The sequence below is a fragment of the Limanda limanda genome, chromosome 1 (assembly GCF_963576545.1).
Source record: "Limanda limanda chromosome 1, fLimLim1.1, whole genome shotgun sequence".
NCBI classification, from domain to species: Eukaryota; Metazoa; Chordata; class Actinopteri; order Pleuronectiformes; family Pleuronectidae; genus Limanda; species Limanda limanda.
This window is the reverse complement of record NC_083636.1, coordinates 19,378,407-19,406,341: the sequence shown is the minus strand read 5'-3', so window position 1 is coordinate 19,406,341 and position 27,935 is coordinate 19,378,407. Positions and strand designations below refer to the sequence as shown.

At 44.1% G+C, this 27,935-nt stretch overlaps 2 protein-coding genes across 6 annotated transcripts in view; both read right to left on the bottom strand.

Moving 5' to 3' along the window:
* pawr (PRKC, apoptosis, WT1, regulator) overlaps nt 1–73 on the bottom strand; it is a 42,444-nt gene extending 42,371 nt beyond the window's left edge. Inside the window, exon 1 of one of the 2 annotated variants that reach the window (XM_061068118.1) lies at nt 4–73. The gene's annotated coding sequence lies outside the window, so the exon portion shown is untranslated. The remainder of the gene's footprint in view (nt 1–3) is intronic. The other variant, XM_061068110.1, reaches the window with a different exon arrangement.
* A 5,173-nt stretch (nt 74–5,246) lies between these two features.
* The window catches only part of ppp1r12a (protein phosphatase 1, regulatory subunit 12A), a 41,643-nt gene continuing 18,954 nt past the window's right edge, over nt 5,247–27,935 (bottom strand). For 2 of the 4 annotated variants that reach the window (XM_061068709.1, XM_061068725.1), the window contains exons 3-26: nt 27,102–27,220; nt 23,763–23,922; nt 22,669–22,813; nt 22,503–22,577; nt 22,240–22,331; nt 21,891–22,048; nt 21,574–21,695; nt 18,980–19,249; nt 18,600–18,691; nt 18,217–18,330; nt 17,224–17,376; nt 16,473–16,637; nt 16,194–16,346; nt 15,171–15,261; nt 14,629–14,808; nt 14,371–14,539; nt 12,937–13,058; nt 12,689–12,754; nt 11,415–11,431; nt 11,202–11,319; nt 11,001–11,105; nt 10,604–10,651; nt 9,496–9,546; nt 5,247–7,115 (exon numbers count right to left, since the gene is read on the bottom strand). In XM_061068709.1, coding sequence (XP_060924692.1) covers nt 7,029–7,115; nt 9,496–9,546; nt 10,604–10,651; nt 11,001–11,105; nt 11,202–11,319; nt 11,415–11,431; nt 12,689–12,754; nt 12,937–13,058; nt 14,371–14,539; nt 14,629–14,808; nt 15,171–15,261; nt 16,194–16,346; nt 16,473–16,637; nt 17,224–17,376; nt 18,217–18,330; nt 18,600–18,691; nt 18,980–19,249; nt 21,574–21,695; nt 21,891–22,048; nt 22,240–22,331; nt 22,503–22,577; nt 22,669–22,813; nt 23,763–23,922; nt 27,102–27,220 — 2,872 coding nt within the window. In that variant the 3' untranslated portion in view covers nt 5,247–7,028. The other 2 variants (XM_061068733.1, XM_061068717.1) reach the window with 2 other exon arrangements.

Below are 27,935 nucleotides of genomic sequence, written 5' to 3'. Positions count from 1 at the left end.
CACCTGTGTGAACTCTCCTCCTCGGTCAGACCAGGTGTGTGTGGGTGTGTGTGTGTCTGTGTGTGTGTGTGTGTGTGTGTGTGTGCCCTCTGCCCCACAGCCGAGCGCTGCCGAGCGGATCCGAGTGGAGCCGAACACCCAAACACCCAGGCTGTGGAATGCTCCTTCAAACGAGCCTCCTGCTCTCAGGGCACTTGTGGGAGTTTTTAAAAAAAAGCATTTCCTGGTTCTATAATCAGCCACTTCTTCACACGGTATCATACTGTAGTTTTTATAATATCATTTACTAGTTTTCTGTCATTTATATCCTCACACTTTGTTGTATTTGTACAGTTAAATACCACAAAGTACACAAATCTAATCCGACTCCTAACATGAGGTTGTATATCAAATAAAAAACACATACAAACATCTTTATTATGTCAAAATATAAACAGTTTTAAAGTAATTTTCCTCTGGGCTCTGTCAGCCTATTACAAGTGTGTTATTGTTATAGTTTGTATAGGTCCAGTATAATGTGAAAGAAAAGTTGGGTAGTAGTTTAATCTCACTATCTCAGTTCATACATGTAGTTTCATGTGTCTGAGCTTAGGGGTTTTATTTTTTCAATATACTGTAGGTATTCTGTTTTGTCAAGAATCAGTAAGATCTCTAATAACCACGGCCATGAGAAGTGTGTGTCTGTGTCTGTGTGTGTCTATGTGTGTGTGTTTCTATCTGAACAGGCCTCTGATAATCCCACACTGGCAGGGCAGCCTTTCAGCAGCAGAGCGTTGGGTTGTCGGTTCGACTCTCCCACGCAGACGTTCCCACAGAGCGACTCCCTCAGGCGCCTGCATGACTCACCGACCTGCTCCAGACGAGATGCTCCTCGCTCGTCTCCTCGTGGAAGCGTTTGATTCCAGTCGAGGGAAATACAAGAGCACTGACAGGTTTATTTTGTTTATTTTCCAGAGGTGCGAGACATTTACACCTCAGGCCTTTTGGAAGAACACGTGTGGGACAGATATTCATTTGAGTGACAAAGGGATTTCCATTTGGAAATGTAATACAAAATCTATTTCAGATCTTTCTTAGTATTGTTGGCAAATGTTCTTATAAGTAAAACAGGAAAAAGGCCACATGATGCTGTACAATACCATAGTGTTGTATTCTTTATGTTACATATGAATTGTGTTCCGGTCCTATTCAACCTGTGCATGTACATTCTGCCATTAAGTGGTGATGAGAACATGCTACAGGTCAGAAACCTAATTTCATGCAGGACATAAATCCCTGTAACCTCATGTTGGATTTGTCAGGAAACTAATTTCAAAAGAACATATTAGTGTCCATGTTTTGAGCTGAAATTCCAACGTCCCATTAGTGATGAGGCGAGCAGGCATTCACTCATTATCTCTGCATGAGCCAGTCCCGCTGCAGATAATGAGAAAAGTTTGGGTGGAGCAGAAAGGGAGTGAGGCACCCGTCCTAAAAATAAACCCAGATCTGTGGGCTCAGGTCACAGTGCTGCATTTTTAGCATTTTTCCGTCTGCTCTTTGAGGAGAGAGAGAGAGGAAAGAAAGAATCAAGGGGCATGAGGGTTGTCGCTGAGCGTTTCCTGCCAACACAAACGCTACCGAGCTGCTGGTGGATATAAATCCCATTAAACAACCCGGGGGATGTAAACAAGTGTGTCTAGACTCCAGGTCTTGGATTCATGCAGCCTCTCTGAAAATATTTATTGGTGATATGAATGAACATATCAGCAGATTTGTAATCCAGGACAAGTGTCTGGACTCTGAAAGGAGCATCATAGAAAGCAGAGTTTAATATTCAACACATTCGACAGAAATGTTTCAGTCTGACGCTGCTCAGGTGGTTTTGAACTCACTCCCCCGTGAAGCCGTTCATCCAAGAGTCAGGATTCAACTCAGGTTTCTCCTGTGAGACGTCCAGAGGGGAAGTTAAGTCAGAGACAGAAAAGGTGGACAACATGACAACTCCCAGAAATGTGAAGCCAATCATCTCGATCGCCCCCTGGTGGCTGGCAGCAGTGCAGGTCATGAACCCTGTCTCCTCTGTGTAAGCAGATGGGACACGAACCAAACTGAAAAAGTTTGTATTTCATTAGTTATATGTTCAGATTCTGGCTCCAAATTACATCCAAGATGGTGGCAGCCATATCCAGGATGTTTTGGCTTCATTTCTGTACAAAGAGAGGAAGTGGAGGCCTCTTGTTCTGCAGTCTACAGGCAAAACTGTCAATCAGACTTTGAGGGGATAAGTAGGTGAACTCTGGCTAAGTGCCTTGCTCAAAGGCCTGATATGAAGGATGGAGATAACACGCTGATGATCCTGGATTTGACCCGTCCAGCTTCCTGTCACTCGCCTGCTGGGGTGTCAAACTGCGTGGTCATCAGGGGGGGGGGGGAAGTTTAACTGAGGGACAACAGATAATTTCAGTGGACACATTTCCTGTGAGACACAGAAAGAGCGAGTGTCAGTTCCCTGTGAGGTCGTCAGGAAGTTATCAGGGTTTGACGAAGCTGCTTCTCCCTTTTGAGTCACTTGTTCTGAAACAGCTTCAGTTAAAGGATCTCCTGAGTCTCATGTTTTAATTCATGAAACTGCAATAAAAGCAACTTAATGGAGGATTTTTTTTCTCACTTTTTTAGAAATAAAAGACAATAAAGGCCAGGTACAGTTTAATAAATGAGTAGATTTTGAGTTGTAGATTTACTAGTTGTCGTGTGTGAGTCCCTGTTTCTAAAGAGACGAGCGCTGGCAGCTTCAGAACCTGAATGTTCAGGGTGGGGTGACACTGCTGTTGACATTCAGATCAGTGGTTGTGTCTCTGAGACTTAATTCAAGTCTGTGTGACTTGTCGAGACAGATTCTTGTTTCACAAAGCAGCCGAGCGGGCCGTGGGGGGGGGGGAATATTTACCACAGAGTCAACACAAAGTCGACACAGGGAAACACACCCCAATGAAGTCTGATGTCAAAGGTTTGAATAGAATAGAATACAACAGCAATACGGCCGTGGATATTTATTTAAAAACAAAACAAATTCAACCAAAGACACAAACCAAGAAATACTAATAAATACTTTAGAATAAAAATGTCAACACATATTCATGAATCGGTGGAGTCAAGATTTCTTATGGCTCAGGGAAGTTTTGAGCTCTGAGTCGATTCAACTGGTTCTAGAGTTGATACAACTGGTTCTATAGTATTTAAACTATTGGAACTGTTCTTGTTCTTGATTCTGGACAATGTGTGGAGCAACAGACTCGGACCCTCTCAGGAAACTGTGTGTCAGGAGCTCAGTTGTACACAAAGGCCGTCTCCTCTGAAATGAAGCTGTCGACGCGACAGACGTCTCTAAATCCTCTTCTACTGATGCATCCACAACAAACCCAAATCCACGCTCTGCTTTTGAATCCCTCTTTGTTTAAGCGACAGAGCCGAGCCGTCACTTCATCGCGGACGCCTCCATTTGTCATCGTTTGTCACCGGAGAGAGAAGCTGAGGGGTTTAGCTCATCCAGTGTGTCTAAGCCCCGGGGAGGTTGTTTGGGTTGCTGCTCTTTACGGCACGGAGGAGATGGAGATTGGGGCCTTGGTGGGAACGAGAGGAAGAGTGCGAGCGTCACCGCGTGTGACAGGAGATCTAATTCCTTCTTTATGGATGATTTCCAACCCAGAAAAGCACAGCGTGTCATCCAGTGGTGGAGCTGCTGGAATCAGAGAGACAGTCGCATTCCAGGGTCTCTCCTGCTGAGATATTATTACTGATCAACAGACTTTGAAGCTAAATCTGTGTTTTTATGTGAACACCGGACTATTACAGCTATATGGGATCGTTGTACATCTCATTCCATTAATCTGCTGCCATCAGGGCCTCCACTCTCCTGGTTTCAGGCTCGAACCAGGAGAGAACAGTGAAAACACAGTGTGCAGTCAAAAGTCGTTAGTCAAAGTTCACCAGAGTTGAAATCAACTCCTCATTCACTGAGATTGGACTTGAAAGTCTTCAGAGGAACATTTATCAGGTTATAAATGTGAAACTAAACGTCAGGTTACATATCAGAATGGAAACACTGACAGAAACTAACTCTGAGAAATGAAAAGGATTTTAAACCATTTGTCACTTTAAGCTGTAAGCACACAAGGGTCATGCAGGAATCTGTCTCCTGTATCTTCTCCCCCTGATGAAGACGTTCAGCTGGAGACGCTCGAGGAAGATGAAGACCAGACCCATCACACAAGTGCTGAGTCAACGGAAAACACAGCAGCCAGACACTTTTGCATGACTTGGGGCAATTACAGCAGATTTCAGCGTTTATCCCTGAAGCTTTAACTCTATGAACAGAGATCGTCGTCTTAGACCAGGAGAGAAAGTCTCACCTGGTGGGAAGTTCAGGCCAAAAGAAGCGTGAGCAGAGAAATTAGCTCGACAGTCACTGTCTATATAAATCACACTAAGAGGAATCTGCTCAAGTCGAGGGGAAGTTGCTGCAAAACGTTTCCCCGGCTCTTTGTGATCGTGTGCACGTGTTATCTAACTCTTGGCTGCAGTTTGTCTGCTGTGAATCCATCAGGGAGCAGAGTAAAGAGAAGAGGGGCAGGAGTGTGAGGAGGAGGAAGAGGAGAGGGGAGGACACACAACTTCAATTTTCACGTCAGGGTCAAGAGGAAGATACTGAGTGTTTGCAGCTGATAAACAGAATAAATAAATTATCTCTACGTGTGTACTTCTTTTAGTGTTATATTTTATTATGAATACTTGTGTTTAATACAGTAAAATGATAAGTTCACCTGGCTGGGAGTCTGCAAAGATGAGCACCACCTACTGGTGGGTTGGAGGGTAGCAACACATATTCAGGTCACATTTTATTATACTTTATAAAAGTGTCTAAAGATATAAATATGAGTTCGTAGTGTCAACCACAACCAGGATTATACAATACAATTTATTTATAATAAATGGACTAAAATGGAAATAGAAATGTTCATATCCATCAATATTGATAAATATCACAACAAATATCACCTCATTTCAAATAGCTAATATTTAAACTTTTCTTTATAGACGAAAGCATTTTGCAACATGTTATAATTAATATTTCTATAAATAAAATAATTATTTATTTTAATTTCCACCGTTTTTAAACTGTTTTATGACAAATCATTTATGTTATTTTCCATTATAAGAACAAAACAACGCCAGGAAGAAGGAAACAAATCACGAGACTCTGGCACTTTACAATGTACAAGTTTATTTTTAATGAACTCTTCAGTGGTTGGTAGTCACAGCACAGCTTGCATGTATTTAAGCCACACACCTATTTTACAAGATGATGGGAGAAAAATAAAGAAAAACAAAAAAAATAAAGTCTTAACCAGAGTCGATGGTCATCGGTCCATCTGCAGTGACTTTCTCCTTTTCAACTTATATGACTAAAATATCCTTAAAAAGGCCACTGAAATGCGTAAAATGTTTTCAGATGCATGGAATATTCGATGGTGGCGATTTTTTGCTTGAACCTGACATCAAGAACCCTCACATGGCATTGACAGTGCATGTAGACATTGTAAAAAGGACTGGGTTAGCGATACCTAAGATATTCTCTTTTTCTTTTTTTTTAGTGACAACACCTTGGCTATAATACTACAGCTTTAAAAAAAAACAAAAAATGAATGAACAGCAGTCTTCCAAGATACAGAAGACAATGAAAGTGAAATGTAGTGAAAGCGATTATTTTTCTCTTTAATCTCACAATTACGTGAACACTTTAATTTTTTAAAAACTGGAAAAAAAAATGAAGAAGCACTTGAACAACTGCCACTCTACTGTATCCAATGACTTCAGGCTATGAAAACAGGAAAATAATAATTAAAAACACAACTTGTTTGTCCTCTGGAATTTGTAGACTTTTTAATAAGTAACAGACGGGAACCATAAACGCATGCCATGTGCTGGTCTCAAACAAATACATACAGGTATATACAGCATCACTCAGTACCTGCTAAAACAAAAAAGTGAGAAATACAGAATATAAACCGACTACACTACAAACTTTAAAAAAAAAAAAAGAGGGGGGAGGAGGGTGAGCGATGGAAGCGGTGGAAGAGTGAGAAGTCCTACTTGTGATGGACTCGTCATTAAAGCATTAAAAATAAAAAATAAAAAGAAGAAATGCATATTGCACATACAGTGAAAGCTTAAATTCCACCAGGTCCGCCTCGTTTTTTCCGCTAAAGCGAGAATTCAAATTTTTTTCCCTCTTGGAGGAAGACACACAGAGGTACAAAAAAAAAAAAAAAGTCAGGGGAAGGTGTGTGTGTGTGTTTGTGTGTGTGTGTGTGTGTGTGTGTCGGTGATCTGTGTGTGAAGGGAGGAAGAGGAGGAGGAGCCACATGGATGATGAGGGGCAGAAAGTGGCACTTTGAGGGGTGGAAGAAGGAAACTGCACAGCACACAACATTACACAGGAAGAGGAAACAAAAAACAAAACAATACATGAAATAAAGATTGTGGCACAAATAAAATCAGGTGTTGGATAATATCTGTTCTTCAGTGATAGCCGAGAGAGGAGAGGAGAGATCGAGTGTTTGTTTCCTTGCGTCTCTTTATGTACATCTAAGGCTTTATTGGTTAAATAGTTTTCGGGCTTTCCCCGCCCACACGATGCGTCTACATGCTGCTCACGCAACCGTCTTCCTCTTTGCTCTGTAAACTCTGTGGTTCTTATCAGGACAGCAGCCGCACGCTCGAGTGGATGACCAGCCGAGGAGGTGGATGGATGGATAGATTGATGGATGGATGGATGCTGCTGCGGTGGTGGAGATGGAGGTGGAGGAGGAGGAGGAGCAAAAGGGAGATAAAGAGTTGGGAGGAGAAAAAGAACCAAACAAAAAATAGGAGTCTCGTCTCTGATGTCTGTTGCAATTAATATCTAAATGTGCAATTCCATTTGTCACTGCCATGGGGGACTATAGGGGGGGTGCAGAAGACAGGGCGGGGTGGTGTAGGGTGTGTTTCTACTTTGAAAGCTTGCTAATGACTCGAATGAGTGCTCCGTTCTCGTCCTTTAGTCTCTGGTTGTCTGCTTTCAAGTCCGGGAGCATCTGAAAGGGAAGAAAAGGAAACAGGGAGAGGAAGACACAGAGAGAGAGAGACAGACAGACAGACAGACAGAGAGAGAGAGAGAGAGAGAGAGAGAACGAGGCTTAGACGGGTCTCGACAGACACACGTGTCGTTAAACCAGTCGAGCCGGTTTGACAAACTGTTAATTGCAGCTTGTGTAGAAAGCAAATGTTTGGAGTCACACAGCATCTCCCATGTTCTAATTATTATTTATTTTTTTGTTTGTTCTTTATGTTGTTTCTCAATTGTTCCAGAGAGAAAAGTAAAAGGGGCGTCACACCACAGGCCAAAGTTCCTGAGAAAAGCCATGCAGAACCTCGGCGGCTGCTCCGGGGCGGCCGCAAAAATACACAGCACAGACAAATAAGAGAGGATCTTTAAAACCTATCTAAACAGAAGCTGACTATTTTAAAGTTTCCCACTGAGACTGGCAGCAGCAAAATAACTTATATTTTCTCAAGATAAATATCGATAGTCTGCTTTTCTTAAATATCCCATCGTGTTCCTTCAAGTATCCAGACTTTATTCTTCATGCAGCTCTCTTAAATATAATTAATAATTCAAATTTTAAAAAGAGTACAGATGCGGGAAAGAAAAAAAGCTTCAGTCTCTGAAGATTTGGGCCAAAAAAACCGATGCAACTTCATGCAGAGAAGCCAGAACAAGCCAAACTGAAGGACTGAGCTCCGTCCGAAGGAAGCGTCACATCTAGAGAACTACAGAGAGACGGACACGTTCCTTTACTGCACATGAAGATGGGTTGGAATTATCTTAGATTGTCTTAAATCAATTTAGATGCTTGTCGGCCAAACGATACTCACCTGAGCTTCTTCTCCGCTCGTGATTTATCCGATTTGGATGTTTTTTTAAAAACACCTGAGGGTCATGTGCTGTAAAAGGAAAGTGTCCGGTCGCAAAACAAAAGACACGCTCCCCAATCTGAAAACCAAAAAGCTCTGGGGAGGCAGAGGGAGTGAAAAGGGGAGTTTACGAAACCAGTGGTGGTTGGGACGGCTGGGCACCTGCCTGTCTATGGGTGCGGGGCAGAGCGCGAATGGAGCATGAGAAGAATGGGGTTGGGGAAGGAGAAAAGGTGAGGAGGAGAAAGAGGGAGGAAGGAGGAGGAAGGAGGAGGAGGAGGTGGTGGACAGACGGACGTGGCTCAGAGGTCGACGCTGGGCAGCTGGCTGCAGGCGGACTGCGAGAGCTTTGCCACCACACGGGCCAGGGCCCGGTTCTCAGCCTGCAGCCGCTCCTTAATCTGCCGCAGGGCCTGAACCTGCTTTACCTGGGGGAGGTTCTGCAGGAGGGAGGGAGGGGGGTTGGGGGAGAGAGAGAGTAACGACCACAACACGGGAGAACAAAGAGAGGAGCAAGAGAAGGATGGAGGGAGAGAGTGAGAGTGGCAGGGAGGAGAGGTGGTGTACGGGAGACAGAGTAAAGACAAGGGATTAACGAAAGACGGGACAAAGTAAATTAATAGAGAAGAGGAGAAAGGGGGGACAGAAGAGGAAGTCTGTTAGAAAATGGGGACAGCTTTTGGAAACCGAAGGAATGATTAAGAGCTTCTCGGCTCTGCACCATGTTTGCAGATAGAAAATGACAAGTGATAAGATCAGCCAGCTGCCTACCACCTAAAAATAAACACACTCGGTTATCACAGCGCTGGAGGAACACTCCTTAAAAATCAGTTTTCCAGAAAAGGAACATTTAATTGGGCGTCTCACATGAAGAGCTTAAATTATACGTCAACATAGATTACAACATCTGACCTGAGACCAGCCCTGGACAGATTAAGAGACGCACATTTAGCAGCAAGGAGCGTGTTTTTTCTTTCTCTGTGAAAATCCTACTTGACAGAGGAGGTTACAGTTCATCCAAGGACGAGACACGCTCTCTGTGTTGTAGTGGTCATGTTGCGTCTTTGAGAGTTCACTTAGGAGTTTTTAATTGATTGTTACTTGTTTTGCTGCCATGAACTAAATTAATTAGTCTGTGAAAAGGAGTCAAAGCTGTTTCCTGACATCTTCGCTGCAGAAACCAAACAATTTAAATCGTAAATAAAAGAAGAAAAAGAGCAAAACTACGTATAAATAAGACCCAAGTCGAAATAAAGCTCTTTTCCTGTTAGAGCTTGTTGGTGACATTGGAGAAAACACACCTCTCCTTTCAAAACCGAAAAAATGTGTGACTCAAATTTCAAATTTAACTCAGACTTAAATTTAAAATCATAAAACTTCTAGAATTATGTTGGAACTCAAAAAAAAGTACCACACACACTAGCTGCAATCTTGACCTCATGAACAGAACATATTATCCACCGTGTATATGTGTGTGTGTGTGTGTGTGTGTGGCGGTACCTTAAGTTCCTCCTCCATCTCAGAAATCTTCCTTTCTAGAGCTCTTCTTTCCTGTGAGGAGAAGAACAGAAGTTCAACACTCAAACTCACAGCATCACAAAGACAATCAACAGTAAACCACAAGCACACACACGCTCAGGAGTGCAGGCTCTACACACGCGTTAAATAAAGAGGTGTGTTTGTGTGGGTGGGAGTGGGGGGGGGGGGGGGGGTGATAGTGATAGCACACACTCGTGAGGCGTCTGCGAGCAACAGCCAGTTAAGACTTACATATTCAGTGACGTGTACATCATGTACATGTAAGATTTGTAAATGAGTCAACAAAAAAAATAAAGAAAACATGGGGTCGGATGTTTAGAGGTTGTGTTGATGAAGTGTTGATGAAATTACTCATCAGAATGTCTTTTTTGGGGATCTGAAGACAAAAAGGACATTCTTGTTTTACAAAAGGCAGATGACACATGATTGATGATTTCAAATGTGGCCTTGTTTGCAGCATGAGCTTTGGATATAAGTGGATATAAGTTCTTAAAACCGGGGGGGGTTATGGTGTAAAAGTTACAAACTGCAGCTGAAGACGCCGGCATGATGAGCTATGAGTGACAAAAACCAACAAATCATGGAAACAACATGCACAGGTTCGTTCAATACAAATGTACAAAGGTGAAAATGTTCTACCTCCTGCACAAATTCCACACAAACACACAACATAAGCGAGTCTTGAGAAGTGGTGACACACACGCTGCCTTCTGAGGTTTCAAAAAAACACATGTGAGAGAGAGAAGGTGGCGTGTCCCGGGTGGCGAGGACGGAGGGAGGTCCCCGGGACCCCGGCTACCGGGGCACGTGTGAGACAACAGCCAGCAGCAGAGAGAAGACTCATACAGAGAAACTAGATCATACCGCCGCCCAGATGATATTGGGGCCTGCTCGTTACCTTCAGATAAAACCCATTGGCAGTGTTACTTTTTTGCAATCAAAGCAAATCCTCACTTCTACGTTAAGACTGAGACAAACTTGAGAAAGACAGAAGTTATATACATGACATTTTACTGGTGTTAATAAACAAAAGGAGGACATTAGGCTGTTGAAGTAGTTCTGTCATTACCCTTTTCTCCATCTCCAACTGTGATCGGTCAGCATAGCGTTCCTGCCTCTGCAATGAGAAAACACACACACACAAATAAGAAACCTGGATGATCATATAAAGATTATTTTTAAAGTCAGACTGTTACTATTGGGTGGTCTATAAAAATGTATGGGAGCGAAAACGTTTATTTTACAGAACTAAGCCAAACACCCCTCTTATAAACACATTTAAATTCACTAGATCCAGATTTTTATTTGGATCTGCACCAAATTGCACACAATCACAAATATCAGTCAAAAATATCCATAGCAAAATTTAATGGGTTCTTCAATTTAACTGGGTCATGCCGAACACACCCCTCAAAATTGGTTCAGGTTTAATTTTGACTGATCAGTTAAGTGTGACTTCATCTCACCTGTGTGGCCTTCTCTAGTTGTAGCTTCAAGTCTGCCAGCTCCGAGTCCGTGTCACGTAACTGGGCCTTCAACTTCTCGTTCTCGGCTAAGATCTGCTCGTAGAGCTGAAGACGGGGACGCGAACAAACAGTCAGCGAGCGAAACAATCAGAGGACAACAACGAGCAGTGGCAGGAAAAGAGGATTGGAACTGTTTCAGACCTTTTTATAGTCGGTGTTGTCGTCTCTGTCCAGTCGGCTGGAGTACGGCCTTCGACTCTCACCGTAGCTGCGGCTGAACAGAGTGTCGTTGCGATCTAAGGATAAAGTGCTCTCATTCCTGAAACAAGTAACAACACTTATTAATCACCAACACAGAGACACAAAACTGATGATTAATAAGAGGCAACATGATATGAAGGGGGCGAAACATACCTGGACAATCTGTCACTCTGCAGGGAAACAAAAAAACAAAGTGAGAGTTAGTATAAAAGGAAAAGCACTAAAAAACAGTTGCTTAATCTGGTCTAAGAAGCATCTATTCAGTGAGTGAGGACTGAAGGACAAAGTCAAACTGTGACTCACACTAATGTAGAGCTCCCACAAACAAAGACGTTTTCACTTCAAACTGAGGCCTCTCAGCACCTGACCTTCACTCCCACACCTCCAACAAGCTGCTCTACATGCAGACACATAAACACCGATCCTCCAGCAGCTGCCGTGTCTCCGGGTTGAACGCTGCGCCCGGGCAGAGGAAACACGACGCTACAATCTGAGTGGAGCAGTGCACCGAGCCTCGCAGGACAAAGATCACCTGATCAGATCAACATCCAGCTTGGTCATGTAAACGGACCGACTTCTAATCTGTTTTAATCAATGTCTGTAATCTCTCTTCTGTCAAACGAGACACAATCCAACATTTCATACGACGTTAAGAATGTAAAGGAGGAGTTCCTATTCAGGTTCTTACTTGAAAAGGTTCACACTCTTTACCCACTTTCCTCATTCTGTGCAGCAGCAGCTTCTCTTTTCAGCGTCTGTCTGCTCCGGATAAAGCCCAGTCTGCTCTGATTGGTCAGCGGGTTCAGAAGCATATTGTTTGTCTTGCTGGACGAGACAGGAAGAGCCTCAAAGCTTTCACATCTCATTTCAAGCAAGATACAGTAATCGCTCGCTTCCTATTCAGTACCCTGAGTCTGCTCTACTGCAAGAGACGTCTGGTGGTCTAGTGTCTGCAACAGCAACGTGTTCACAACACAGCACATTCTGCCCCATGCAGACTTCATGTAACTGGTTTTTATTTCAATATAGTATGAACATGTTTAATAACTTCAAATAAACAAATCTAATCTCCACGTTTCAAATGAAATACTCCCAGACTTCCTCCTCCTCGCGTGTCTGTATGTTTTGAAAACCCAATGATCTTTGGCTAGAGACGACTCCTGGTCTGTGAGGTCACCCCGGTAACCAGACAATACCCGGAAGATGGAAACTATAAAGATTCAAAGTCGTACACTGTGTGAGGGAAAATATGAGAGGGAGGGAAGAAATATGTAGCTGCACAGAACAGAGAGGTAGATATTAAAGTGGAACTGCTGGGCCTCGACCACATGAGAGAAGACATGAAGAAGTTTGATTTGCCGGTCAAGCTCCTATTTTATTCCGATTCATGTCCCTGCTGCCCCGTGAGTGAGTGTGTGTTGAGTTACCAGTGGCTCTCCCTTGGTGCTGCCCTCCTCCGAGTCCGACAGCTGGTCAGGGTCATTATCATCACCCTGGAATTAAAAAACCACAGACACGAGGGTTACAGACAGTTTTCAACTCTTCAAATCCAAATGATCAGAAAGGAAGAGTCGGGGGGTTATACAAATGTCATGAACCGCTGTGCCTCATGACGAGTGACGCAATGAATACTTAACACAACTTCGATCATCTTGTGTGTGTGTGAGTCTCTTACATCTTGGGTCCAGAAGGAGACCCCGGTGGAGCGTCTCTTCTCGCGGGGCCGCCTGCGATCCCGTATGGAGCGGGGCTGAGACTTGTCCTCTCCCTCCTTCTCCTCCTCCTTTCTGTCTGCTTCTGTGCATCAACAGGAACGACCGACGGTGAATTACAACACTCAGAACCAACAGTGTTATCTGCTTCACACTCGGACACAGTCGATTTTATTTAACTTTGGATGAATAGGCAACAAGTTCTCTGTAGCAGTGGCGGCTGGGACTCATCAACTTAAAGCCGCCTTTCCAGGGGTCAACTGCCTTCACTCCCAGGTCAAATGATTCCACAGTAGCCACGAGTTTTAATGGGCTCTGAAACTGAGTTGAGCTTCACAGGACTTTGTATAAACAAATGAACAGTGTGAGCAGCAGCTGGGTCCAGCAGGAGGTCTTTATTTCCCTTGGCTCAGTTACTGCAGGTCACTTTTACAGTTTCAGAAAGAAAGCTGCAAACCAGCGTCACTAGGACCAAGTAAAGAGCTCAGTGGAACTGTTCCTTTTGAACAACTCTAAATTATCTGCGCCATGAGCGTCTTTGACCCTTATTATTTTGACATCAACAGCGAAGACGTCCATGAACTAATCCTAATAATAAATTTGAACTGGAAGACGGGAGGGTCCAGGTTAACTGAGGCTGCACAAAGCGCCGTCAGGACAACAACTGGACTTGGCTGCAGTTCAGAGAGAGAAAAGAGAAAAAAGAGGCTTTGGTCCGGGGAGAACAAAGCGCTCAGTGTTTCCTTCAGTCCAACAGACTAAAGCCGCTGTCTATTTTCCCAGGGATGTTTCATGGATTTATTCATTAGGAGATGAGCTACTTAATTTAAAAAGGCAACACAATCCCCTTTCTGTCTCGGAGCTCATAATAAGCATGTGGCCTTTTGCCAGCGAATGTCGACCTGTGGCGGAAAGATACCAGGTGGAGCAGCTACACAGCCTCGTGCTAATCCTGTATAACTGCATATTAGATACATCGGTTTCAGGGTAGTGATGGTAAAGGGAGATAAAAAAAATAGATTTAACTTCAGCTCAAACTAAAAGAAAAGCACCTAAGGCTAGAAGGCTGTTACAAATATGTCAGGATGGTGAAAAAAGAGACGACACTGATGAAGACGTGAGACAAGAGATTTTGGCAATAAGGGCTGACGACAGTGTTGATGTGCTGTAAACAAAAATATGTGATTTATACATCATGTCCTGTTTTCCTGCGGCTCCACCCAGACACCACCCCCCTCTCTCTTTGATGTTGTGAACATATCTAACCTGGACAATCTCCTGCTGCGCTCTCCATATGTGAAAAGGCAAACTCCTGAAGAGGTCTTCAAGTTTTCATTGAGATTTACTTATTTAGGACCAACTGAGAATTACTCCTCACGACACCATCTTCTACTGACCTTTTTCTGTGTCCCTGGAGGAGCGGCTATAGGAGGAGGTGATCCCCGACAGACTGTTGGGCCTGTTGAGGGCGCTGGAGCTGGAGGACAATGTGTTACTAGAGTAGGATGGGGTGGAGGCGGTGCTGACTGAGGATATGGCCGAGGAGGAGGACGAAGGCCGATAACGCTGGAAGGGAGAGAGAACAGGGGGGGAAAGAAGGTAAGAGTCAAACATTCAAGGTGTGAATTACTGTGACGACCAAAGGAGAAACGTACCTCTTCAAAGCTGCGGTACTTTGATCGGTAATCGTCCTCCTTGGTCTCAGTCTCCTTCTTCTCCTCTTGCTTCTCCTTGTCCTGCTTCTCTCGCTCCTCCCTCTCCTCCTCACGGGTCTTTGGGGGACGACTCCGGCCGATGGTTTTCTCAGCCTCTTGCAGGTCGGTGAGAGTCACACCCTGGAAGAAAAAAGTACAAATTAATTGGATGGTTTTTTAAATGTTATATTCACAGTTTCCACAGTTAAGAGTCAACATTAAGTCTTTATGATGTTTACATGTTTTGGCACCAGAAAACCTGAAACACTGTAGAGTTCAGTTTGTATTTGCTGAGCTGCAATCCTGTCAGCTCGTGAAACGATCAGCTGCTTTTATGAGCACAGAAGTTAAGTGGTGCCAAAGTACATAGAGAGAACAGTCTCAACCAGCTCAACAACTTTTACTTAAACAGTCCAGGTCTATAAAATCATGATTTAAGCCAGGGCCACCTTCATGAGGTAAATTAAGCGTCTACGCGTTTAAGTTGACAAAGGGAAACACACCTGAGTGGACCTTCTCGACTGACGAGCCTGTCTGGAGCGAGCTTTCCTCTGGGACTCTGACTCCTCGTCTCGCACTGGCGTCAGATAGGACCTGACACACACACACACACACAGAGACACAAAACACACACAGGGTTAATTATTTGAAATATTAATAGCAATGACCCTTGGGATCAGGAAGCAACTTTTTTAATAAATGTAGCCAGGTTTAGAGCTTGGTCCTTGTAGTGGAAACGCAGGGAGTTCCCGTAAAGGTTCCTACGCCCGGGGGAAAGTACCTGTGGTTGAAATGTGTTTGGTAATTATCATCCCTGAATGGTCATGTGGCAGCTTAAGGTGTCTTGTGATGAGAGGGATGACTTCTCTAGAAAAACACAATCTCCTCCCACAATTAAAAAAGCAGAATGAGGATATTAGACTGATGTGCTCAGCATCTTCGGACACTGTTCAGCCCCAGGTTACTTATGCGTGTGTGGAATCAGTCTGAATCGCGTTGGCCTAACTGAATTATTAACTAGTAATTCAGTGACCAGCGACGCCTTGGTCTCAGCTTCTGCCCACCTTCCTTATAAGGAGAAGTTGCTGGAGCAGAGCAGGCTGTCAAACAGCTAAACTCCCACCATGACAGGTGGCTTCTTTCAGCAGTGTAACAGGGAGACACAAACTTAACCCCATTCCAACACACACACATGCATGCTTTCTGTGACACAATATCATGTGTGTGTCTGTGTGTGTGTGTGTGTGTGTGTGTGTGTGTGATATCCAGCTTTGTACACACAGTGTGTGGCGGGAACAAACGGAGGAAACACATCCGGGTTACTGTTTGAGTGATGGTGACTTTTAAGGTTGATGCATATTTATTATCTGAGCTTGAGTCAATAATAGATGATAACTATAGTAAGTAATAATATGTCAGCATAAAAAAAATTAAAATAAACTTAAAAATGGCTACAAAACCTTAATTAGCATCAGCAATAAACATATATAAAAGGACATTAGTATACCAGTAAAAATGTGTGTTACCTGCGTCTTTCAGGGCCAGTGCCAGTGCCAGCGGTGGTAGTGGTAGATATGCCGGTAGTGGTGGTGGTAGTAGTAGAGCCAGTGTTAATAGTGGGGATGACTGCAGCCGACTCCTTCTCCTTCTCCCTCTCTGCACTCTCCTCTGACCAGTACCTGCTCACACACCAGCATCTTTTATAGAAACTTACATAATCTGACAGATTTCAACTACTGTTATGAATTTAAATTTGTGGTTCTGGAGTTTTCAAGTAGAAGTCTGTTGGTCATTGTTCCGTGTACCTGCTGGTGAGACTGGTGGAGCCAGTGCGTGTGGAGGAGGAGCCCAGGCTGGAGAGCAAGCCGCGTTGGCCCGTGGGCGAGGTAACAGATGAGGAGGTGGTGGTGGTCGTGGAGGGGGACGTAGTCGAGGAGCTCAGGTCCTCGTGTCTTCTGCCAAAAGAGCCGCTGGAGGTTTAAAAGAAAGTTAGCAGTGAGACAAAGCTCGGTACAAGTAGTGGTGTGTGAACGCTGATCACCAACGTTAAGTTGCTTTGATTATAAACCAAGACAACTAGCATTGATGGTGAGAGATAATATGTATTCTCTATAACTAGAAAGATTGAATATCTTTCTTTCATAGTCAAGATGCTTCACATTGGAGAATGAAGTATTCACTACAATTAAGGATTAAATTGTCTGGCAAAGTCTAAGGTTATTCCAGGAGAAATAGGTGTTATTTTAAAGGAAATACTAATAATGTCAATTGATTTAAAGGAAGAATGTCTTTGCCGAGTCTGTAAAGATTAAACTGTACTTATCTGTAATCAGGTTTTGCAGATTTAAAATCTTAAAAGTATTTAAATTCTTCACAGAAAGATTTCGGACAAATTGAACCACACCTTCATCCAGAGGCTACTTTTTATACATCACAACAGGATTAATTTGATCAATCCAGACAAAGTGAAGCGCACTGCAGCAGAGCAGAGACACACAGACAGAGAGGACAGGTGAGTGTGGAGAGACGGTGGTGTCCCCGGTGCGGCTGGTGTACCTGCGGTAAATGCTGTAAGACTGGTAGTGGGAGGAGGGTGGCTGCCAGGGTTTAGTATTACAGGTGTTAGGGTCCAAGCTGGAGGTGGACGAAGACTTGGCTGGCACGTCCCGCGTGCTGCCGCTCCGCCCTAGCGCTAGCGTATGGGAAGTGCTGGCGGAGTGGCAGGTGGGTGGGTGGGTGAGAGAGGCATGTTAGCGGTGGAGGCGCACACACAAACACACACAAACACATATACAAAATAAGAAACAAACATATTTAAGACCAGCTTTGAAGCACGATTGGTGCATTCATGTCATGTGGGACTAGCTGAGGATTTGACAACAGGGAAGTGTAGATTAATTAGAAGAACCTTAAAGATTCCTTAAATTGTAGATTATTTGTAGTCATTGTTTTTCTACTTTATTCAAAGTTCTCTTGACGGATAACACCAGAGTCCAGGAACTTGGAGAAATGCAAGAATTCCCAAGTTGCTTTGAAACTCTTAATTTAAATAGGTGACACATATCCATGATTTTTCCAACATGACATGAATGCAGCACAAGTCCAAGTCTAGGTGTTGTGCCGTGAACACTACTGGGGGATTTGGATGTATCTGTGAGTCAGATTGGTATGCAGGCTTGTTAAAACGCCTGAGTAATGCATATAAACTCTGTGACACAGCAACCTGACAGGACAGGTACAGTCATGCAACACACTTGGTGGCAGTGATAGAAAAAAGGTGCTGGGCGGATTTGCACGGCTTTCTCAGTAGCTGTTGCCGCTGCTGCTGCTGTTGCTGCTGCACGTAGCAAGTACAAACACATCTCTAATGACACAAAGCAAGAAAAAATATGTACTGTACATGATTAATACATGACTATCAGTGTTTTTTCTACTGGGGTTTTAGTTCGAGAGCATAAGTCAACCTCATAGTGGATCGACACATCAGATCAGATGAGGCAGAGATCTGATGACGAGATGACGGAGGGAAGTTTGGCAGCGGAGGCTAACCTGCGCTGGTAGCTGGGGGTTCGGTTGGTGGAGGCGCTTCCTTCGCTGTTCTTCAGGTCGTCGTCCCAGCGTCGTCGGGTGTAGGAGCCGCTACGAATCAGGGCAGTCGAGTCCCTGGGGAATAAGCTACAATAGTACCCCAGGGTTCCACAGATACAGATATTGATGAATATACTGGATATGTGCCAGTCTTCTCTTTCCCCTTTAGTCCCATTTATAATGTCTCTATCTCTTCTAAGGAATTTTTCAACAAATCTTAAAGCAGTTGCCTCACACCATGCAGAGCATTTGGCCTTTTCCCCTGCAATACACAGCAGTGGGCAGCAGGAGCCGCTCATGCTAAATGCATGTCATCACAGAGCCACTTGGCTCCAGGGGCTCACCTGTTTTCCTTCTCGTCGATGTCTGAAGTACTGGCCAGTCTCCTGGGGATGGTCGGGGCCACGTAGGCAAGCCGTGTTACCTTGTCCTTCTCCTGTGGGCAGAGGATCAAACAGGACCTGTGTTTTTGACTGTTTACAGATAATTTCTTTACTGCTTATAATACTGAAAACAATTTCAGCTGCCATTTCAGTTTTATATGAACTCTGAGAGAATCTCAACATTTCATGGAAACAGGTCATTCTTTCTTTTCCCGAACATGAATGTTGTGGCCAAGTACTCAAAATGAATGTGCCTGAATTTAAACCCGGAATGACCACGATGCCTTTGTGTAATTCGCCCTCGATACCCCTATGATCTGTGGTTGTGAGCGACTGCTGACCTTCTCTTTGTCCTTGTTGTCCAGAGATGAGGTGAGGCGAGGGCTTGAGGCTGAGCGCATCACCCCGGTCATGTCCTTCTCCCTCTGAGCCTCCTTGGTGGCCGTGATCTCCGCTAGTGCCCCGTAACTGCCCGTCTTCCTCAAACCCAGACGCCAAGACGACGGAGACTCGTCCTTCCTGTCATCTTCCACTTTAGCGGAGACCTTTCCAGCGGGCTGAGCGACCTGAGCGACCTGAGGGACCTGAGGGATCTGAGCGACCGGAGCGACCTGAGAGGGAGAACAGGGCAGTGGTTTAGTCAACGATAAATCCGTTTACCAGTATGAGGGTGTTAAAATGGGATTTTTAGTCAACTTGATGAGTAACACAAAAGCTGATTAGGTCAAAACAGTAGTAAAAAAACCTGTTTGGATTTTACAAGGGCTGCGATTTTTAGGTTTTAATGAGGAGACCAGGAAGTGATTTTAAGGAAGGACATGCCAGTTAAGAACAATCAGATCCAGATTAGAAGATATACCTGACTGAACCCACAGCTGTACTATAAAAGTACTCCTGCATACATGCTACCCTCAAAACACGATAACTCTAACGATTCCTAAACAAAGGATGGCAAGGGCTTGTTGTTCCTGTCGAGGTTTCAGGGTCGAATTTATAGTTTTCACATGAGGTCCGGCCACAAATTTCCTTTTAAATACGCATCAGACGATGACAAACCAAACACAGAAGCCACACAGACACAATGTGAAGGCACGATTAGGACGGTGCGTTACGAGTGCAAACACAATGTAGGGATGATGAGTGAGAAGTCGGCGATAGGGAGGTTCGCTCGTTCGCAAACTGGAACAGGCCGGTTAGGGGGGGTGTTAAATACGTTGTCAGTGCACAGGTGCGTGTAGGATGAGAGAACAACTCCAGTGCACACCAATGCCTCACCATAGGTTTTTTGGGCACTAGAGAAATGCCAGTTTTGCGCAAGCCTTGACGCCACAATGCAGGACAGCCTGGCTCCGCCACAGGCATGAGGGGAGTAATATAATCAGACTAAAGCCAACCAAGACAAGAGCCCGGCATGAGAAGAGATGCAGAGAGAGGGAGGGAGGGCAGGGAGGATGACAGGATGACACAAAGAAAAAAGCCAGAATAAGACAGAAGCAGCAGCAAAAGAAAACACACTTTATGGCAAGGAAGGATTTTTTTTAAAGGCCTAGTCACACCGCACAATGCTTACTGCCAAACCGGGGGGGGGGGGGGGGGGGGGACTTCAATTACTGATCTGAGTCAGGGTCAGATCGAACAAACATCTCCTAGTGTCAGAACTGGACGTTGTTAATGTTTCTCTTGTTAGACAGAAGACATTGTGATGTGTGCGCAATAGGCTTTCAGAGAAGGACTGGAAAACTAAAAGGTCGTTGCAAGAAAAAGAAGCAGAAAAGAGAAAGGTATATAATGTCTCGGGAAACCGACCACAGGGTGTGAGCTCAGAAAAAGATAGAAGACTGGAAAATATACCCTGATGCAGCACGTGCATATATACTGCTTTCAGAGAGGGTGCATTGTTTTCATGCTTATCCCTTTAGAGCCGGATGAGACCTGTTCGTCTTATCTTCTGTGTCATAGTCATTGATGAAATGCATGGGAAATGTAGTTTGTTTGCACTCTGTTTAAAAAAGTTATTAAAAGGGGCTTTGTTGAGTTTGTCAGGTAAAATCAAAGCCAAATGTTTGAACTATAAAATGTTTTTATTTCATGTCCCTAACTGCTTTGGAGGCAAATACATTTACAAGGAGGTTTAAAATATGTATTGATTCAGCACCTTAGGTATTAATTAATATCATGAGTTTCTCAAATTATCTTATATTTTCTGCGGCCATACAAAACACCAGCAAATCCATTTCTAACAGGTAACAAGTAGCCTCATTGAAATTTGCCTGGGTCACTCAGTTTATATGCTTTGCCAGATTTTTCCAGCAGAGGGAACCAAACTCAAAAGAGGAAAAAAACCTACCTTCGTTCTGTTCCTATCAACCAGCCCAAGATACGACTCTGTACAGAACCCTGAAGCCTCCTGGGTCCCAAACCAGTCCCCCATCCCAACCGTGCCATTTGTTGCCATGTTTGTTAAACGCCAGCGTCAACTTCTCTCCGTGACATGTGTTTATTATCCCAGTGTGCTCACTGTACCGCAGCATGCAGAGCAAATTACTACCTAAACATGACTGTTTGACGGCCTGGAGGATGAGCTGCAAACTTTTCTATGCAAACCCCTCCAGGATCTTCAGCCGGCTGTGAAATTAGGTTTGTGTTCAAAGGGGGAGAAAACCCAAATAGACTGTGAATTGTGTTGATTTACACTCGTAATGAGGCACCGACTTTCCTCAGGAGCGGAGGCTTCGTGTAACAGAGGTGGTGCAGTCTCTACTTAGAGCAGTGACACGATTACATCAACACGTATTTACCTCCAAGTCCTTTTAAAACCATCCAAGTGTTTACTAATTTGAGTTAAATCTGTTTTGGGTTGTTTTTCTAGTCGTGCCAGTACTGTGGCAGCTGTGAGTCTGTGACAGGAAGGATGATGAACACCACCAGGTCGTACCTTCTTCACCGGCGAAGTGGGGGGTGTCACCTGGTTGGTCTGGCTCGTGGGAGACGACGCGGTGATGCTGGCGGGGACGGGCGTTGTGCTGTTGCTCACCGATGCTGAAGGCTTGCTCTTGTCTGCAGGAGTCAGAGAGACAGAAAGGCTCAATAAAAAGCAACAAATGAAAAAATGATTATGGAACATGTGTGATTTTGCTGAATTCTAGAAAGCTAAGATTTTATGTAGCTGAGCTGATTGAACCGAATTCTCTGTTGTTTGGACGAGATTTGGTGAGACCACGCAGCAGCTCTATAATAAGACACACACAATACCTGCTTCTGTTTCCGACTCGGAATCTTCCTCCTCCTCTTCCTCGCTGGAGCAGCTTGATTCGTCCTTCTTCCCCTCCTCCTCTTCATCCACCTTCTCCGGTTCTAAGGTCTCGATGCGTGGGGCGCTCTTCTCTGGCTCCAGAAGCAGTGTTTCTTTGCTGCAACGCAAAGATGTAAAACCAACATTAGAGAAGAAGCACAGCATCGGTGCCGTACCCACGCCTGTACTTTTTACTTGTTTGCCGGTTGCCCCTCAGGCCCCTGCGACCCAGTGCAGGACTCTGAGGAAGGTTAATAATCCTTTAATGAATCCACTGATTATTTCCCCCCCCCCCATCAAGCTCTTTACCTCTTGAGTGGCTTCAGTGATTGGTTGTTATCCCCCGGGGTGGTTGTTTCAATCAAAGGAGATTTCTTAACATCTTTCTTCTCACTCATCAGCTGGAACAAAGAAAACAAAAATCAGTGCGAAGGCAACAGACAGAACCTGTTTTCTCAGACTTTCCCAATAATTTTACAGACGTCATTCAAACATGTCCATTCATTAAACTGCTGACAAGTATCCGTGAGCAGATAAGAATCTGTACAGAATGACCGACCACACTGACTCACCAGATTTTGCTTCTTTTGTAGTTCCTCTAAATATCCCAGAACATCTTCGTCGGCTACATCAAAAGGTGTCTGGCCCTGAGAGAAAGAAATTAAATAAAAGTATTTTTAAATATGTCGCTCAGCCTTTACTGTGATAACTCATGAGAGTTTGATTCAAGTTTCTCACCATTTTATTGATGAGGTCCATTTCACATAGATTCTCCACCAGTATCCGACAAGCCTCCTCTTTGCCCCAGTGTGCAGCTGCATGTAGAGGAGTCCAGCCGTCATAGTCCTTAATATTTACATCATACCCTGTTTGGATTAAAAGCCTCCACAGTGAAGGAGGAGGGAGAGGGAAGGCAAAACAAAAATAGTTTTTGTTAGATTTAGCACAAATTTTCTCGGATTTCATTCTCTTCGCTAATCTTTCAAGGTGCTGCCAGGATGCAGGATTTCAGACGTGTGTCAGTATCGTTACCTCGGGTCACATTTATAGATCATAAGATACAGGCTACCCAGGGTCTCTGCAGGTTTCAACAAGTTAAATTTAAGACTTCTTAAGAACATAATCAACGAAATTTAAGACCTTTGTCAAGTACGACAGATATAAGGGAATGTTAGATTCCCATAATTACTTATAATACCACATAATTGAAGATAATGTTAAGTAGCCGAGAACAAACCTCGAAACGCCAAAAGAAATAGTGTCACCTACTAGTACATAATATTTTCACATATTTTAGATTTATAAAAGCCTAAAATTCTGAATATTGGATTACCTGTGAACATTTAATCTTAGGCTTCCCTTAGCAAAGCGAGGTTGGCAATCATTAAACCCTTAATATTAGAGCCAATTAATGTCTTTTGATGGGGAAAACCTTAAGATCCCCGTCTTGTGTGTGGTAGCCACTAAACATCTCCATATCTGTGAGTTATCTATGGTAGAAGAGAGTGCTGGCTGCCTTCCCAGACCAGATGGAGCGGGCGGCTGCAGCTTCCACCCTCAAGCAGTGAAGCTCTATGAACAGCCCACAGAGCCAATGTCGGACTGAGGAGATGCAGAGACCAGGATGTGTTTGACATGAGCTAAGAAATTCCTAATGCTAGGCCTCACAAGCTGTCCCGACTATAAACAGTATTTATATAATGTAACTTACAGGCCGGGCTTTATGCAACAAGCTGTAAATGTGTCATCTGTGCAGTTTTGCCTCCAACAGGGGGGGTAAGAGTAAGAAAACACTCAGGTCTGCTACCTGTGAAATCAGAACCACTGCTTACTTTAAAACCTCGACGTATCCCTTCGCAGCAGCTACATGGAGCGCCGTTCCTCCGGACTTGGCGTGCCGGATGTCCTGAATCTGGCCACTGTTGAGCCACTGCCGGGCGTCCCTCAGCATGATCCGCTCCTCCTCCTTCCGGGCGGCCTCGATATCCAACCCTAATGGGAGCAGAGGAGAGAGAGTTACAAGTGACACCCAAGCATCCAAGCCGAGAGTCGACCAACAACAACATCAAGATATTTATTATGAGTTCTTGTCTTACGTCCACATTGAGGCATGTGAATGTTTGGAATACGTGGCATTAGTCCGAGACTATGGATCAGAGTAGAGAGAGGTGCAAATACTTCTAACACATGGCCACGAGATAAATCATCACACATTTAAATCCTGCTACGATAATGCATCAGTAATGACAGCTATGACGAGCATCTGCTACATACGACGCAGCTCATTCACCTCTGTGGGTTTATTAAGCCTCGATGTTATATATTGGTTCTACAGAGGAGAAGTAGATGTGACATTATTCTGCTGACATCTCTAAACACTCGCGGCTGTTGTAAAGCTCTTGATCTTCTTTGGCAAACGGTCTTAGACTAATATTCTCTGAATTTGCAGATGAAATAATGGCTGCAAACGTACAAGCCTGAGTCTGTTTAGTGGGTCAATATGTCAGATATGCCGCATGCATGGCAGCGTTGTAATCACGCCTGCGCCTTCTCGTTGCCAACTGGTCGGTACAGGAGACGGTCTTAGGCGCACTGGAGCACAAGTCCACCGGTTGAGCGACAGGATTAAATCTGTGAGTAAAGAGTGTTACTGAGACACCTGCTCATTCGGTTTTGTCTCTTGAGCTCATGAGCCTTAAATGTCAGAGTAAAGAAAACAAAAAATCCATCTACTTTCTAACACGTGCAACACACGCTTCCACTGAGTGAGGACGCCGTAATACTCTGGCTTGTTTAAGACCAGGCATGTTGCTCATTAAGAGGATTTGTGAGCTTGAGTCTATGAAAGTGAAACCAAATGGGAATAAGATGACTCTGTGTCTGAGTTTATGTTTCACTGGATTTCAAGTTTCATTTCAAACTCAGTGACTCTAAATAGATTATTGTTAAATTCATTAATTCAATTTCTAGATATATAGTTTCATTTATAATAAAGTTTTAGGTTAAACTCTAAAATATCAAGCTTCAGTTATATTTCTATGTCACAAGTTAGAAAAGCTGCATTATAAATATATCATTATGGTAAAAAAAACGGACTAAACGTCATTAGAGCAGTGCAGTTAATATAGGGAATGGGAGCTGGCCACATAGGGCAGCATCCCGTGATCTCCTGGGAAGTAGCCTACAGTGTGTGTCTATAAAAAGCAGGGAGCCTAATGGCCTTTAAGTAGGACTACAGAACTAGAGCCGAGAGGAAGAGTTGGCAGCGGGTCAAAGTTGACTTTTTACAGGAGAACAGCACATCTTCTGCCTGAGCACTAAGATCAAGAGAAAATCCAATAGAGCAAACAAGGTCCTGCCTCCTGCTTCACCTTAAGGACAACATACCTACAGTACGTCTGGCAAAAGATGAATGAAATGTCTATGGACATGTATCCTAAACAAAGCACCAGGTTCCTCAGAAGAAAATAGAGCAAATGCAGAAAAGGGCCTATACATAAGTATATAAATAAAATATAAGTAAAATAAATCCAATCCAGATAACCCCCCACCCCAGGCTAACAGGGACAATGTGCGAGTTTAAAACATTTGTCCACCTTCAGTCAATTAGAAGCACAGAGCGGAGCATTCATGCAGCAGCTGACGGAGAAGGAGAGGAGGGCGGCAGGGCCGACCGGTCACTTGACCCAATCAGGGTCAAGGAGCAGATCTAGAGGTTGTTGTTTCTGCCAAGGGCAAACCACGGCCACTCGGTAACAAGTTTAACCCCATGACTGGTGTCTCTTTGAGGGGAGAAAATCACATTACATACAGGAGCGTTACACAACAACCTGTTGCATAATGCCGCCTCCTGCTAACTCCAGGCATATAGAACTGAGCTGGGGATTGTCTGCAGCCGTCCCTCGAGCCAAATTCACTTTCCAAAAGCAGCGAGTCGCACACTTGAAAACTAAATACCCACAAACCCAGCATTAAGGCTTTGTGAAGTATCTGAGCGTGTTAAATGACGATACACGTGTAGTTTTTGCATCTGGCACTGATGGATCCAAGTTGAGGCAGCGGTTGGATGCTCTGCACCAGGCAGCGCGTCCATCCATCACACATCGGCAAATCCAAACTGACAGGTGCCACCGGAGGAGATTCTTGACATTCGGTGTGTGTGCACAAGACGAGTCTCTCTGCTGTTACATAACACAGCCAAGGAGCGTAACGTGTAAACAGCACACTGGGTGTAATTATCACTAGATGTCCTTACTTTCAAGGATCTGGAGTTAACTGGGACTGTCGAGGAGACGTGGAGGTTTTACAAACAGGATATTTTCAAAAAGGTTCCTCAGGAAACAATGCAGTTAAGGACTTTTCTGAACCTGTGGACTCCTGGTGCATGTGGGAATCTATGTTCGATTTCTACATTCAGGAAATGGCGATATGTGCCACGGTGACACGCAGGCTGGCCAACCCTTTATTAGTGAATATAAGCTGAGGAGCATCCCTCTGGCCCGGGGCCATTAAACAGGTCTGTGCGTGGCCTCTCACCGGAGGGGGAGGGCCCTTCAGCATCTAAAGAATGGCCTGGCCAAAAATAGACAGGCCCGACTTTTCAGTTTAGGGCTCATCACATGAGTGCTCACAACACAGCTGGATCCCTTCTCTTTGTTACGCAACGTGCGTTCTTCAAGCGCGCAAGTGGAAAACAGCAGGTGAATGACACTCGATGAGAGTTCGGATCCTATTTGACAACCTACTCACACATGCATGACACACACAGAGGGGTCCGAACAGCCTGGCTGTCTGTAAAGCGCTTATGATGTCAGAATTGTTTCTGGATACGATGAGATTAACTTGGATTACATAAAAAAAAAAAACACTTGTACACCTATTCAACTGAAGCTTACGAATACTGGTATCAACTAAAAACTCACCCTGACTAGATTTGCTGTCTAATCAAATCACTTGAGACACAATAGACCTTTATCACAGCAGGCGCCTCTCCTTTTGACATGAAATAATAGGTTAACACATGAATTAAAGCTCTGTAAATAGATCAGAACCATAAGTTAACCCACATCTTCATGTCAGAATGGCTGCTGTGAAGCTGCAGAACATTTCAGGGTGAGAAGGAAGGTGTAGAATGGAGGGCAAAGGTCAACATGTCTGAATGAATACTGCACCTTGTCGGTTGATCTCGTTCTGCAGGAGCTGCTCCATCGCCTCCTCCTCAGCGATGTCCATAGGTGTCTCGCCCTCACTATTCACAACTCCTACATTGGCACCCTGGCTAATCAGATACCTGCAACAACAACAAATGAACATTTAAAGTAGAGAGATGCAGAAATCACAGAGTAAACATGACTTGTTTTTGACGTGGTTCAAAGGAAAACATGCAATGTGTCACTTCCTCAATCTGATGAGGAAACACTCGAAGAACTGGAGCTTCACAATGTTGCTCTTGGTCCTCTTCCAATTCTGATTCACACAATGTAACAGCCTGTCAGCTCCTGTTTCACCAGTCACATTTTGAACTGTCTTCAGGCTCAGTAACTATTTGCCAATTACATAATTACAATGAAAACAAAATGCATGATCATCAGTTCCGTTTTCAAAATTGCTTTCGTCTTGTACGTTGCTTTTAAAGTTACTATGAATTGTATGCCTCGTCGACAGATTCTGCATATTCACACGTAGAATCTGCTTATAAAGATTCATAAAAATGGGTAAGATATCCTGGAATTTATCACAGCAGAAATGTATTATTTAATAGTCGATTACATGTTCTAATCTGTCGGCATGGCCCTTAACAGGCGTGTCGTCTGAAAGAATGAAAGATCATGAGCTTAACCATGAAAACAACCAGAATGAGCTGCACACTGTCTCCACGGCTCCTCTGTGACTTAACACTTTAAAGCATTCAAGACCTTTTTTAACCGTACACCATCTTTACTCCAGATGCTTCTAATTAAAGCTGCGGCGAGACTCACATCCTTCTCATTAAGCCGACACACCAC